The sequence below is a fragment of the Salvia splendens genome, chromosome 13, assembly GCF_004379255.2.
Source record: "Salvia splendens isolate huo1 chromosome 13, SspV2, whole genome shotgun sequence".
Taxonomy (NCBI): Eukaryota; Viridiplantae; Streptophyta; class Magnoliopsida; order Lamiales; family Lamiaceae; genus Salvia; species Salvia splendens.
Window position 1 is genome coordinate 5,009,088 of NC_056044.1, and position 15,545 is coordinate 5,024,632.

Below are 15,545 nucleotides of genomic sequence, written 5' to 3' on the forward strand. Positions count from 1 at the left end.
TCAATGCTAGTCATCTAATACAATAATTTTATGTACACGTTTGAAATTCTAGAATGAATTTTGGGATTGTTGCTAGTTGCTACACTAGTATGATTTTAGATTTGTATTTTTTTACTTTGTTGTATTTGCATAATTTCCAACTATTAACTATGCAGTGATTTCTCATCTCTTAAATATAATATGACTACGTATGAAATATAATGCAAATTCAAATTTCAAATAAGCAAATATTAAGATAGAAACATCAAGCATGTCTAAAATTAAATCACCATTTAAAAATTTAATATAAAATAAAAAATAATGCACTTTCATCAGAAGTCTAAATATAAATAACTTCAACTAAAAGTCTAAATATTTTAAATCTCTAATCTTAAGACACTAAACTAATAAAAGTTTCACTTTCACCAATCTTGTGATCCTTCATTTGACAACGGATAAATAATTGAAAAAAAAGTGTATCGTCGGGAGTATATAATGATTTGAAACTAATTACCTAAAATAAAATATTTGAAAACCCTAATCCTAAAAATAACGGGTATTATCAGGTTTAACGGGTATACCCATACCCGCAAAAATTTAAAACACACTACCCGATCCCGCCCCGTTTCCCATTGTCGTCGGGTAATGGGTACCCGGGTAGCGGGTCGGGTTGAGGGTTTCCCGATACCCGCTACCCGTTTCGACACTCCTAGAATCTACTGTGATACAACCTTTAAAATTTATATTTAATTTATTTAGCAGTATGTTATTTGACAATACAATTCTGTATAGTATTTTTATATCAAAGCCTAGATGAAGTATCAAATTTTATTTGTAGTTCTTTTATATTCCTATCTGTTTACTCGTATGATACTACTAGCTAGCTGTAAAACGAATCTAGTCAAAATGAATAATAAATATACACAACTATGTCTAATAGGCGTGTATACACCTTAATTATCCTAGTAAAGCCTATCAAGATAAAATATTAAGTACTGTATTATAAATTTATCGCACTAATATATTGTGTATAGAGTATTTAGGAAAAGTCTCTATTAAAAATACTATAAATTATGATTTCAAAATTCTAAATTCAAAAATTAGAATATATAGTCTACTGAAATAAATTTCTACGATCAATATGGTCGAACAGAAAATGCTAATGTGACAGCTTAAAAAATAGAATTATAGCTGAAATAAGGCTGATTTTTGAGTTAACAGTATGGATGCACTAATCAACCTATTATCCACTTGGGAGCATATATATGTAAATGATGATTTGCCCAAGGAAATCAAATTAAGAATTTTTTTTTCAAAAGTTTTGCAGCTAATTACTTCCTACATTTCGCTTTTAATGACCGGCACTTCTTGGTATAATAGATTAAAATGTGGTGAATTTGACTTTCATTCCATTCGTCTTGTTACTAAACCAAATGCAATACTCGTGTGATGAAATAGATGAGATAGTGGAATGAAAATATCAAAAAATTATCATCTCAATCTTATGTTCATTCAATTTTATTTTCATTCAATTCCATTCCATTATAGTAAGATTGACTCTATTAATTGTAGGGATCAGACTATCCGGATTCACTATTTACCGAGACCTCTTTGGTCTTGTTTACAAGATGGCTCAGTCAAACCACCAACCAAGCGACTGATTTAATACAAGGACACTAGCTATTACAACCAATGAGCTAATGAACTTAAACACTGCTTTCACGAACCAGAATCCTCAAGATTCACCGAGAACCCTGCACAACTAGAAACCCTAGTTAGTAAAATAAGAAAGATCCTTTCGGATCTACACAAACCAAGCAGTAATAAGCAATATAACAAAGGAATCGCATAGATCTATAAGCAATGGCTCAGCCACCCGCCAATAGTACAGATCTATTCACCAAAACAACAATCCAAGGGAGCAACGTTGAGTTCAACCGTGAAACTCTTCACAAACCATAGGTTGCAACCCCAAACCACTCCACTGCACCGGATCTAGCCGATCTCAAAGCTCACAACCACAGAAACCTCTCCACAAGAAACCCTAACTTCTCTGGAACCCCAGCAACCGAAGTAGTTGCTAATCTCAAACCCACACACTCGTTTAATCACACAAATATCAGTGATAAACCACAGTGGAACAACCAGAGAAACATCAGAGAAGGAAAACTCAAGGGAAACTCAAGAACTCGAGAGAGAAGTGTGAGAAATCAGAGAGTAGAGAGTGAAGTGAGGCGGTGAGTGGAGAGAGGGGGTATATCAAACCGGGAATGGGCTAGGGCAATAACTAGCCCAACTTACCTGATGGGCCAGATTAATTCCAGGCCCAACAATAATAGTCCACCAACTTAACAGCCCAAACAATCAACATACTCCACCTTGGACATTATTTTTGGGAAACCAATTGCACTATTAGCTAAAGTTTTAATCATCATAGCCTACAAGGCAGTTCCCACAGCACCAAAGAACAAAGTTCAATTGCATAGGGAAGCAGCCAGGTTTGCCTACAAGACTCCTGAGGGGCTGACACCCATTAGTCTTGAGGACTTAGTGACTCCAGCCACCAGCTACCCTTACCACAGTAAGCTTAGAGGCTGAGGTCTTTAACCCCCGGGACATGCAGCTATCCTAGGTCAAAATGCAGATATTTAATGCAGAAAAGAAGTTTTTCAAGTGGTAAGCATTTAGTTCCCATGTCAGCTGGGTTCTTATCAGTGTGTACTTTTAAAAGAGAAACCTCATTCTTTTCTACAATATCTCTGATGTAATGAAACCTTACATCAATGTGCTTAGTCCTATCATGGAAGACTGGATTTTTACACAGTTGAATGGCAGATTGAGAATCTGAAAACAAAACAGGAGGAGTTTTCACAAAATTGAGTTCAGAGAGCACTCCCTTTAACCATACAACCTCCTTCATTGCCTCTGTAATGGCAATGTATTCAGATTCAGTGGTAGAGAGAGCTACAATATGTTGCAGCTGTGATTTCCAACTTATGCAGGACCTGCAAACAGTAAAGACATAGGAGGTGGTGGACTTCCTCTTGTCTCTATCATTAGCATAGTTAGAATCAACATAACCAGTCAGTTTTACACCATCTTCACATCTGGAATAGCACAATCCATACTTAGAAGTATGTTTCAGATATCTTAACAACCACTTCAAGGCTTCCCAATGAACAGGACCAGGATTTGACATGTATCTACTCAAACAAGACACAGCATAGGCAATATCAGGCCTAGTACTAACCATCAAATACATCACAGATCCAATAGCATTAGCATAGGGAACCTTTTTCATGGCATTGATATCATAATCAGATTTGGGGCACAAGTCTTTACTCAACATGAAATGAGCAGCTAAGGGAACAGATGTAGGCTTAGCATCAAACATGTTAAACTTCTTCAGAATTTTGAGCACATAGGGTTCTTGATGCAAAACAAGTACACACTCTTTTCTATTTCTGATAATATTAATGCCTAATATTTTCTGAGCATCCCCTAGATCTTTCATGTCAAAATTCTTGCTCAGAGCAGTTTGCACAGCAGTTATAGTCTTCAAGCAGGGACCCATTATTAACATGTCATCCACATACAACAGAAGAAAGACAGGAGCAGCAGTATTCAAGTTTTTAACATACAAGCAAGCATCAAAAGTGCTCCTAACAAAACCTAGATCATGCATGCAAGTATTAAACTTAATATTCCACTGCCTAGGTGACTGTTTCAGACCATACAAAGCTTTCTTGAGCAAACACACATGATTAGGAAACTTAGGATCAACAAAGCCTTCAGGCTGTCTCATGTAAATAGGTTTATCCAAGTCACCATGCAAGAAAGCAGTTTTAACATCCATTTGTTTCAGTTCCCAATCAAAATGAGCACACAAAGTAAGCATCAATCTCACAGTTGTAAATTTAACCACAGGGGCAAAGATCTCAGTGTAATCTACCCCCTCTTGTTGAGTAAAACCCTTGGCCACTAATCTGGCCTTATATCTTAAACCCTCTACCTCACTTTTAAGTTTATACAACCACCTGCAATCCACAACAGAGGCACCCAGAGGTAGAGGAACAAGTATCCAAGTATGATTAATTTTCAGAGAGTTCATTTCCTCTAACATGGCTTTATGCCATTCATTCCAGAATTTAGACCTAGTAGCTTGTTTATAAGATTGAGGCTCTTCCCCATCAGCTTCATGAACATTGAAAGCCAAATTGATTAAAGCAACCAAGCCTACATAACCATCATATCTAGCAGGTTTATGAATTTGCCTCCTAGGTCTATCTCTAGATAAGATGTAATCATTTAGATTTGGAGCATCAATAGCATTTTGAATACCAGAGGGAGAATTAAGCACATTCTGGACAGGCATTATAGGAGGATTACAGACAGGACTACCAGGTAAGTCAGCAACATTGTCCATATTATCATTTGAGGGCACGTTCATATCATTATCTTGTGGACCCCCTTCATTAGGTGTTTCATTAGGAGTATAGATTGGAGTACAGTTCCAATAAGGCTGCTCCACCTCACTTGGAACATCCTGAGGATGTTCCACAGCAGTGGGTGTATTTGTGGACTCCACCTCAATAAGAGGGTCACTGTCCACATTCTGTGGAGCAGGGTTTTCAGCCATTTGCAAGCAAGGGAATTCAGATTCATTGAACACAACATCCCTACTAATAATGACTTTAAACCCTGGCTCATCTCTTAGCCATATCCTATACCCTTTCACACCTTCAGGATATCCCAAAAAAACACATTTCCTAGACCTTGGTTCTAATTTATCAGTTTTAGTATGCACAAAAGCAGAGCAACCAAACACTCTCAGATTAGAAAGATCAAGGGATTTCCCAAAGAACACATACTCAGGACAGAGTCCTTGCAAAGGCACAGAGGGAGATCTATTCACAAGATAAGTTGCAGTCATTAAAGCTTCACCCCAAAATTTCTTGGACAATCCAGACTTAGCCAACATACATCTCACTTTATCAAGTAAAGTTCTATTCATCCTCTCAGCCACCCCATTCTGTTGAGGGGTATAAGGGACTGTCTTATGTCTTTTAATGCCATGACAAGCACACAGACAGCCTTTCAGGCAGCAAGAGAACACAGATTCACAGGGAACAAGAAAAAAATTTACTCAGATTTCACAGAGTTTTCACACAAGAACCTCAAATCCTTGACTGTCACGAGCAAGGCCGGCTAAGGCTATCCCAGTTCGCAATCACTCGCTTGTGGAGGGCGCAGGGGGTCACTTAGGCAGCACAAAATGCTTGGTGGTCAAGTAATAAGAGATTTTAAAGCAGAGAGCGCAAAGGAAAAAAAAACAGACAAACACCACGGAAGCAAGAAACACAGTGAAAAAACACACCAGGAAACCCTAAGTCTTGCCAAGACTGTCTACCAGCAACAAAAAAAACCCAATCCTATAGTTGGCACTAAACAGAAAATAGAAATATCCAGAAAGATTTAGCCAATTTACCAGAGCAAACCCCCACTCGAGGGAGGGTTCCACTTGCCCACCTCCTTTAGCGACTCGGTGTGCCGGAATAGTCCCCCCGTGGCTCTGATACCACTGTAGGGATCAGACTATCCGGATTCACTATTTACCGAGACCTCTTTGGTCTTGTTTACAAGATGGCTCAGTCAAACCACCAACCAAGCGACTGATTTAATACAAGGACACTAGCTATTACAACCAATGAGCTAATGAACTTAAACACTGCCTTCACGAACCAGAATCCTCAAGATTCACCGAGAACCCTGCACAACTAGAAACCCTAGTTAGTAAAATAAGAAAGATCCTTTCGGATCTACACAAACCAAGCAGTAATAAGCAATATAACAAAGGAATCGCATAGATCTATAAGCAATGGCTCAGCCACCCGCCAATAGTACAGATCTATTCACCAAAACAACAATCCAAGGGAGCAACGTTGAGTTCAACCGTGAAACTCTTCACAAACCATAGGTTGCAACCCCAAACCACTCCACTGCACCGGATCTAGCCGATCTCAAAGCTCACAACCACAGAAACCTCTCCACAAGAAACCCTAACTTCTCTGGAACCCCAGCAACCGAAGTAGTTGCTAATCTCAAACCCACACACTCGTTTAATCACACAAATATCAGTGATAAACCACAGTGGAACAACCAGAGAAACATCAGAGAAGGAAAACTCAAGGGAAACTCAAGAACTCGAGAGAGAAGTGTGAGAAATCAGAGAGTAGAGAGTGAAGTGAGGCGGTGAGTGGAGAGAGGGGGTATATCAAACCGGGAATGGGCTAGGGCAATAACTAGCCCAACTTACCTGATGGGCCAGATTAATTCCAGGCCCAACAATAATAGTCCACCAACTTAACAGCCCAAACAATCAACATTAATGATTTAAAACTTGACCCAAATATTAAGGATAGAATCAAAAATTGGTGTACAGGTGAAAGAGTATTATATTGTGCTTATTTAAAATTGTGAGTATTAGCAATAAAGATGCCTATATTTAAGTCCTTATGAACATATATTTTTAGTTAATTGTCCATGAAAAATAGGCCAATGGATGAGCAGCACGGGTATTAATGTGAAGTAGGGGAGGAAATGAGAAAAATTGAGTAAAGTTCCGTTTTTAGGAACGAGACTAATTTTAGTAGACACCTCAAAATGAAAATAAATTAAACTATTTTTCATTGAAAGTTAGATTAATTTAAAATTTATTTTATTATATATAAAAATAAAAACAAAAAACTAAGTAAATGGTATATAAATTTGAAAATTGTTACAATATACGTACAAGATTATTATTATAAATACGAATAAAAAATTAACTACCTCTTAGACCATGTTTATCAGTTGAGCAGGGTCGACAGCCACCTCATTATACATTTTTTTAAAAAAATTATTGCAAGGATGTGTCTCTCGCCTTGATCTCGGTCGGTTTGGAGGCAACCACCAACCGCTTGGTTGGTCAACTTATTTAATGATTCGGCCAATGAGATTGTGCCAAATGGCACATTCTCATTGGTTGATAATTTTCTTTTATAGAATTTATATATTTTAAATATATTATATTAAAAAATTATAAAAATTATGCTAAAATTCATACGTCCTATATGAATAGAGATCACATTTGCTATAGTTTTGCAAAAAAATCTCAAATTTTCTCCTCATATGATCATTCTTTGGTAAAATAAATAATCTCATATTTTCTCCTCTATAAATATTGTAATTTATATTTTCTATTTGTTTATTGTTATAATTTTTTGTTTGTCATTTATTGTGTTTTTTAAAAAAATTTATTATATAATAATAAATATTTCATGTAATAATAATATTATTGAAAAATAATACAAAAATAAAATAATGGTGTGGTTGTATGGTCATTGATAAACCATAAAAAAGAATGTGATTTGGTTGGATGAATATTGATGAGGTAGGAAATTATGTGGAGAAGATAGAAATTAATTAAATATTAAAAAGTAGATGGTTGGGTTAGGTTGGGTGCCTTGCTCACTAATTCTCTAATGAATTAACTTTCAATAGTAATTGGGCCTATTGGATTTATTGGAGGAATTGGGTCTATTGGATTAGTTTACTAGGTTACTAGGAATGAAAAAGCCCAACGTATTTACAACTAGGTCATCTTCCTAACATGTTTAAATTGAATATCTAAAACCTTTGCCACTAATTACGTATATATAATATTCTGATTTTGTTAAGAAAATCCAATAATACAATAAACAATCAAAGTTCATATATTTGGCGTCACTAATTTTAATCTTTTTCTTTGTCAATAAAAATTTGTATAAAATAAATGAATAAGACAATAAAAAGGCTAAAGATGAGCTACATGGGCCACGAAAGATTACTAAGCACATTAATCATGTATAATTACTACATAGAAATATTGGTAGTGTTGGTGGATATTATATCTAAAATAATTACCAGTGTGATATATGGTGGTTTTTTATTCAAAAACAGAAAGTGAATTAATTTTGATGGACAAAATAAATTGAAATATGAAATTATATGGAGTATAAAATACTTCCTACGTCCCATAGAAATAAACCACATATTTCCTTTCTTGCTTGTCTCATACAAACAGTCAATATCCATTTATGGCAACTTTATTCCTCCTTCGTTTTACTTTATTATTAATGAGCCTCATGATCCACTGCACAATTTCAACTATTTTTTCTTCTTCTCTCTTACTTTACCAGTTAAGCATTAAAACACATGTTAACCCTAAATGACCTATTTTTATGGGACGGAGGGAGTATGATTTATGAAAGTATATTCTTTATTCAATTTACATTATATCTTATAGTAATACTCTCTCACTCCTAATTAAGATGGGGTAAATTTTTTAAATATGAAAATTAAGAAATTGTATTGATGGGATACAACTGACGGTTTAGAATGCATGAATATAAAGAAAATGCAACTATCAATATTATAAATGCACAAAACGAAGTTGATTAATTTGTAGATTAAACTAATGACGGTGTCACCCCAATCTATAAAAGGCCATCCCTATTCTATGATGGATATCACGTCGTAAGGGTAAAGAGGTAATTTAACCTTATCGGGAAAACAATATATATATATATATATATTTGGAGCTTCTCAATTTGCAGTGTTATACCCATATGGCTTTGCAATGTGTGTTAGTTTTCATGTTTTTGGTTTGTTTACTCTGCAAAGAAGTAGTTCTTGTCTCTTCTCACTCAATTCATTGTTCAAACCTCAATTCCAAACAACCTCTCCATCAAGTATGTTTTTTCTTACTCCTATATTATTCGAGATTTCTACTTTTCATTTATGGAAAATTTGTGTCACAGATATCCGATAGAGATGTTGATAACAGAGATAAAACATTGGATTCATGGAGCATTTTAAATCAAGAAACTGCAGGTTTTAATCACTTGTTTTACGATAAAATATTGCAATTCAGGTTAGACACTTACGAATATTTATATTGTATTATTATTATTATTATTATGAAAAAATATTATATTATGTATTGGAATATTTGTGACACTTATTTCTGTGATTATACATTTAAACGAAATATACTCTCTGATCAATATATATATTAAACGAAATAATTGGGATATATTTAAAGGATCACGTGAAACACTTATATTAATATATACTGGTTAGGTAATTAAGTAGTAGTACTAGCTAGTATTTTATTTTGTTAATAGTATTATATATAATGCAGGTTATAATAATTGGTCGAAGTCAAATCTGAATCGAAGCAGCCTCCCACCAGATTTTATATTTGGAGCTGCGTCATCGGCCTATCAAGTATACACTAATTTAATAGTTTATGCAATTCAATAACAATCAACTAGTGATTTATTAATATTATCCAAAAACATTTATTTTTTCCCATTCTTGCAATTATTGGTTATTAATTTATTGAGGTTTATTTTGTGACATGAAAGTATGAGGGTGCTGCATTTGAAGGCGGGAAAGGAAAAAGTATATGGGACACATACAGCCACACGCCAGGTTTTGTTACACTTAAATTTTTCTAATGTTTATATTATATATGCTCTTAAATTAAAAATTATATATAAACTGGCGCCACACAACATGATAAGATTCATGTTCATCCACAATATCAGTGCGTGGAGTGTGTGTGTTTTTAATGTTTCTTTAAAGGGAAGAGTTAAATTAATGTGGATAGGCGTATATCATAATTGGGTGTACTCCTGTATATTTTTAAGTTAATTGAGATTAAAAAGCTAAATGTAATGTTTTGCGACATTTTTAAGTTGCATTCATTGGGTTGGATCAAACATTCATTTGAAGTGAACTGAAATTGTGAAATTCTGAAGTAAATAGAAATTGTGACATTTAATGAAATTAAAAGTTTTCAGGTAAAATATCAGACGGGAGCAATGGAGACGTGGCTACAAACTTCTACAATCTATATAAGGTTTTGTAATTTGTTACCCCTATTTATGCTTGCTAACAATGCCAATACTATATGTTATCTTCTACAAAAATAACCATCCAATTAGATCACATACCTAATCATACAAATCAGTTAAATATTTGATTAAGTTTAGTTATTATTTAACACTCAACCCCAACGCTTTCAATGAAAATGACGTCCGAATATTATTTTCGAGTTTTTCCAACTTACATGAATAAATATTTCATTGTTTGATGTGGATATTTTATTTGGCAGGATGATGTGAAGTTGATGAAGGTTTTAGGAATTGATGCTTTCAGAATGTCCATTTCTTGGCCTCGAATATTACCTCGTAAGAATAAGTAGTATATATATAGGACTAAGGAATAAATTCCTCAACATCAACTTACTACTCATTTATGAACCATATATATAAGCAACAAACCAAGTATATTCTACTATGTGGCACTACTATTTTATACAACTTTTTTAAACATAAAAAAAAAGGCTCAAACAACTAAAAATAGTGAGCAAGAATTCAACAGAACAGTCGACAAGATCACAAGAGTTTGCCATATAAAAAAAACAACAAGGAACAACAAAGGCACATAAACTCTATCATATTATACTCCTATAATAGCAATTTTACTAAGTAAAAGCTCTTATCAGGTGGGAAGCTAAGTGAGGGAGTCAACAAAGAAGGAGTAGCCTTTTACAACAACGTCTTCAATGAGCTCATAGCAAATGGTAAATATTTTCGAAAAATCTTAATTTCTTGAGAGTTTAATCCCCAACTTTATAGAAAGATAAAATTTTATTAATTACTATTATTATTCAAATTTTGATCTTATGCATGGACTAATTTTTAAAAAATCACAAAAATAGCTTCACTTGCAATTTTTAAAATTTATCTTATTTATGTCCTTTTCTTAACTTGTTTTCTCTCCTTTACTTTGGATGGATGTAAAGGTATAACCCCATTTGTGACACTATTTCATTGGGACGTTCCTCAAGCACTAGAAGATGAGTATGGAGGCTTCCTAAGTCCACTCATTATGTAAGTCAATCAATGTATATATAACTATTGATCATTAGCAAAATAAAATGATAGTAGTACTAAACATAGTTATGATTTGGGGTTTTCAGAGATGATTTTAGAGATTTTGCAGAAGTTTGTTTCAAAGAATTTGGCGATCGGATTAAGCATTGGATGACGGTAAATGAGGCATATATATTTGCTGTAACTGGATACGATGGAGGTTTGTACGGACCGTTAGCGCCTGGGAGATGCTCCTCTTGCCCTCGAGGCGACTCTGCAATCGAACCTTACATTGTCGCTCACCATTTGCTTCTCTCTCATGCGACAACTTTCAAATTATACAAACACAAATATCAGGTTTGATTTCAACATTTGCATGCATAATGTATTGAATCTTCATTAATCATTTTTATTTATGTTGATATTAAATCGTGGATAGGCAACTCAAACGGGAGAAATAGGCATAACACTAGTATCCAACTGGATTGTACCTTATTCGAGCACCGATCTCGATATCAAAGCTGCACAACGAGCCCTTGATTTTATGTATGGATGGTGAGTTACCTCTCCCACATTTACAGTTTAAAAAATATTTTATCCGTCCATAATTTAAATTCTTTATTTCTATTTTTGTATGTCCATAAAAACTAATTTATTTTCAAATTTGCTAATATGACTCATCATATTTTCTCTTTTATTTTTCTTTCATATAGTATATATTTATCCACCTACAATTTAAAATATTTAACTTTTTTACTTTTTATTTTACTAATTTTTTCACTAAAACTTGTATCATACACATTATTGGTAGTAAACAGATGACATACTATATGTTTTGAAGATTATAGGTTAATATATTATACTCTATATTTTTACTTTTCTACATTTCTATTACTTTTGATATTGGAAATAATAAATTTATTTAGTTTTCAAATATTTCTTCCATTACCAACAGGTTACGCCGGCAAGTGAAAATTGCCTAAGATTTATACAGGAATTATAAAATAATGTGTGATTTTTAATTTGAAATGATTCCATTTGCTTAGAAAGTGGGCCGGGTCAATTTTATAAAAATATAATAAATTCATTGGGAATGTCTATTTTTAAAATACTACTCCAGGACAAACTTTGTTTTGGAAACTAATAATTCTAGCCTAAATCTGCAGTTGTAGGGTTTCATTCTTACTAAAGACATGTGAATATATATTTTTTCTCTTATTTAATTTGATTTCAATTCAGTAATTTAATTGGATATTGTAATTGTGGAATTAATTTATTCACTTTGTTTGTAGGTTTATGAATCCAATAGTATATGGAGATTATCCAGCAATAATGCGTTCCATTGTAAAAAATCGGTTGCCAAAATTTACAGAGGAGGAAAGCTTAATGTTAAAAGGGTCATTTGATTTCATAGGATTAAACTATTATACAGCAAATTATGCAGCACATGTCTCCACTCCCAATCCCAATATTAGCTGCTCCACTGATAATATGGTTCATCTTTCGTGTAAGTCCTTATCATTTTTAAATATTAATTCTATTCATTTATATGTAGCAAGTATTTTATTTATTTATTTATATTTTTGCAATGATTTCACAGCGGATATTGACGGTGTACCAATCGGTGATCCGGTAAGTCATAACACTTGTTTTTATGGGAATCACGTTTACATATTGGTTTTAGTGATAAATCAAGATCTATAAAAAAATATTAATTATAATTAATTGAATATTTAGTTTGCATAATTTGGTCGGTGATGGATGATTTGGTATTTTTGTTTGCACTTTAATGACCTATCTTGGTATGATATAATAGAATAAAGATGAAACATAATGAAATTATGAATTTATATTTTAGATAGGAATGAAATGATAATTTCTTTAATTTTTCATTTTATCTCCTCCATTTCATCTTATAAGCATTCCATGTCAATAAACTAAGCAAAAAATAGAAGTAAATATCCATATTTTATTTATTCCTCTATTCGATCATATCAAGAAGGGCTTAATAATCCAATTGGAACAATTGTTACTCTTTCTAAAATTTTGGTCGATTACATACTATCTTATCAATTTTATCTATCTCATCTATAAATGGACAATTTCTTCGATTATTGTTAGCTCAACACTGTACGTAGCGATCTAATTATAGATGAAATTTTAGACTGCAGTTGGCGTTTTCTATGTCTACCCACAAGGACTTCATGATATTCTACTCTACACCAAGCAAAAATATAACATTTCCAAAACTATTTACGTAACAGAAACAGGTATTTGTAAATATTCTTTTATTATTACTATATAGTAAATGTTATTCTTAAAAAATTATTTTTTTTACTTTTAGGTATAGGTGACTTTTACAATAGCAGTACAGAAGACCAACAACGAATTGATTTTTACTATGGTCATATTAGAGCTGTTCAACAAGCCATTGAGTAAGGACTTCTTTTCATTTATATAGTATTGTTGTGAGATAATAGACCTATATATATATATATATATATAGGGATGTATTCATTTACTTTTCCTATATTTCCACATTTTTCCTTCTTAATATCAGCCATTAGATTAGAGAAATGAACGGTCAAGATCAACATTGGGTAATTAATCTCGTGTTGCATTATTTGTCCTATTTTGTGCATTATGAAGGTACAATAGTAATCTAATCTAGGCTGGAAACCGCTACGAATAATGCACCACATGGTCACGAGTAATGTATATAATTGCCTATATAATGCACAATATGTGAACTGCAATGCATACGAACAAGATGTGCTGTGTTATGATGTTTGACACACGTTTCTTGTTTCCCCTAAGGGTTTAATAAGCTTAGGGGCTAGGGTATAGTACGTAGACATGTATGTAATCTTCACATGGTAACGAGTAATGCATATAATTGACTATATAATGCACAATTTGTGAGCTGCAATGCATACGAACAAGATGTGCTGTGTTATTATGTTTGACACACGTTTCTTGTTTCCCCTAAGGGTTTAATAAGCTTAGGGGCTAGGGTATAGTACGTACGCATTAATAACAAATTATAAAACGATACGAATAATTCACCAAATTGTCACGAGTAATGGATGTTATTAACTATATAATGCACAATATGTGAACTGCAATGCATACGAATAAGATGTACCATGTTATGATGTTTGACACACGTTTCTTGTTTCCCTAAGGGTTTAATAAGCTTAGGGGCTAGGGTATAGTACGTAGACATTACTAAATACACTTATGTAATCTTCAATCCGTTGATTAACTCATATACACAATACCTCTAATAATGCATAATATACTGAGATAATGACAATTAACAGCTACATAATACACTACCTAAACCAAACAATGCACATACGTATATTCCAATAACAACAATTTGTTAGTAATGTCTACGTACTATACCCTAGCCCCTAAGCTTATTAAACCCTTAGGGAAACAAGAAACGTGTGTCAAACATCATAACATGGTACATATTATTCGTATGCATTGCAGTTCACATATTGTGCATTATATAGTTAATAACATCCATTACACGTGACAATTTGGTGAATTATTCGTATCGTTTTATAATTTGTTATTAATGCGTACGTACTATACCCTAGCCCCTAAGCTTATTAAACCCTTAGGGGAAACAAGAAACGTGTGTCAAACATCATAACACAGCACATCTTGTTCGTATGCATTGCAGTTCACAAATTGTGCATTATATAGTCAATTATATCCATTACTCGTTACCATGTGAAGATTACATACGTGTCTACGTACTATACCCTAGCCCCTAAGCTTATTAAACCCTTAGGAGAAACAAGAAACGTGTGTCCAAACATCATAACATGGTACATCTTATTCGTATGCATTGCAGTTCACATATTGTGCATTATATAGTCAATTATATGCATTACTCGTGACCATGTGGTGCATTATTCGCAGATACCAAAATGTGGCAGTTACTTTTCCGTCAAATGTCAATAATAACCCTGTAATGCATACAACCACCTTCTATAATGCAACACGGAACCAGTTTTATAGAATCAATCTGATCCGTTGATGCCTTAGATCTAACGCGTAATATTAAGAAGGAAAAAGGATCTAAGATGTGAAAAGGAGAATAACGCTCCCCTATATATATATATATATATAATAATTGTTATTAATATCGTAATTTATTTCTTTATGGCAGGAAGGGCGTAAATGTAAAAGGCTTTTTTGCGTGGTCATTTTTGGACAATTTTGAATGGGCGTCGGGTTACACGATTCGATTTGGGTTTTATTATGTGGATTACGAGAATGAACTTAAAAGAATTCCTAAACGATCTGCTTTATGGTTTAAGAATTTCCTCAAATACAAGTAAAAATGTACTTGTGAGAGATTATGGATTTGAATCTATTGTGATACAAAAGTAAAAATTGTTATTTAATTTATTTACAAGTATGTTATTTAACAATACAATTCTATTTTTATATCAAGCATGGATGAAGTAATAAAATTTATTTGTAGTTGTTTTATACTCTTATATGTTTACTCGTATGATACTACTATAGCTAGCTGTAAAACGAATCTAGTCAAAATGAATAATAAAGATACACAATTATGTC

General features: G+C 33.2%; 1 protein-coding gene across 4 annotated transcripts; it reads left to right on the forward strand.

Annotated features, from left to right (window-relative positions):
- Positions 1-8,624: 8,624 nt before the first annotated feature.
- LOC121762720 (beta-glucosidase 13-like) lies at positions 8,625-15,375 on the forward strand. 4 transcript variants are annotated; one of them, XM_042158684.1, is made up of 15 exons: positions 8,625-8,750; positions 8,820-8,892; positions 9,203-9,288; positions 9,429-9,495; positions 9,867-9,925; positions 10,181-10,256; positions 10,574-10,651; positions 10,874-10,961; positions 11,051-11,300; positions 11,383-11,498; positions 12,236-12,450; positions 12,544-12,575; positions 13,108-13,213; positions 13,288-13,378; positions 15,130-15,375. In XM_042158684.1, exons 1-15 carry the CDS (start codon positions 8,628-8,630, stop codon positions 15,299-15,301), a joined length of 1,632 nt encoding a protein of 543 aa, XP_042014618.1. In that variant the 5' UTR covers positions 8,625-8,627; the 3' UTR covers positions 15,302-15,375. The 4 variants fall into 4 exon arrangements, with proteins under 4 accessions (XP_042014618.1, XP_042014619.1, XP_042014620.1 ...); XM_042158685.1 differs by having other exon boundaries at positions 8,679-8,750; positions 8,820-8,932; positions 9,860-9,925; XM_042158686.1 differs by lacking the exon at positions 8,625-8,750 and having other exon boundaries at positions 8,850-8,892; positions 9,860-9,925.
- Positions 15,376-15,545: the final 170 nt, after the last annotated feature.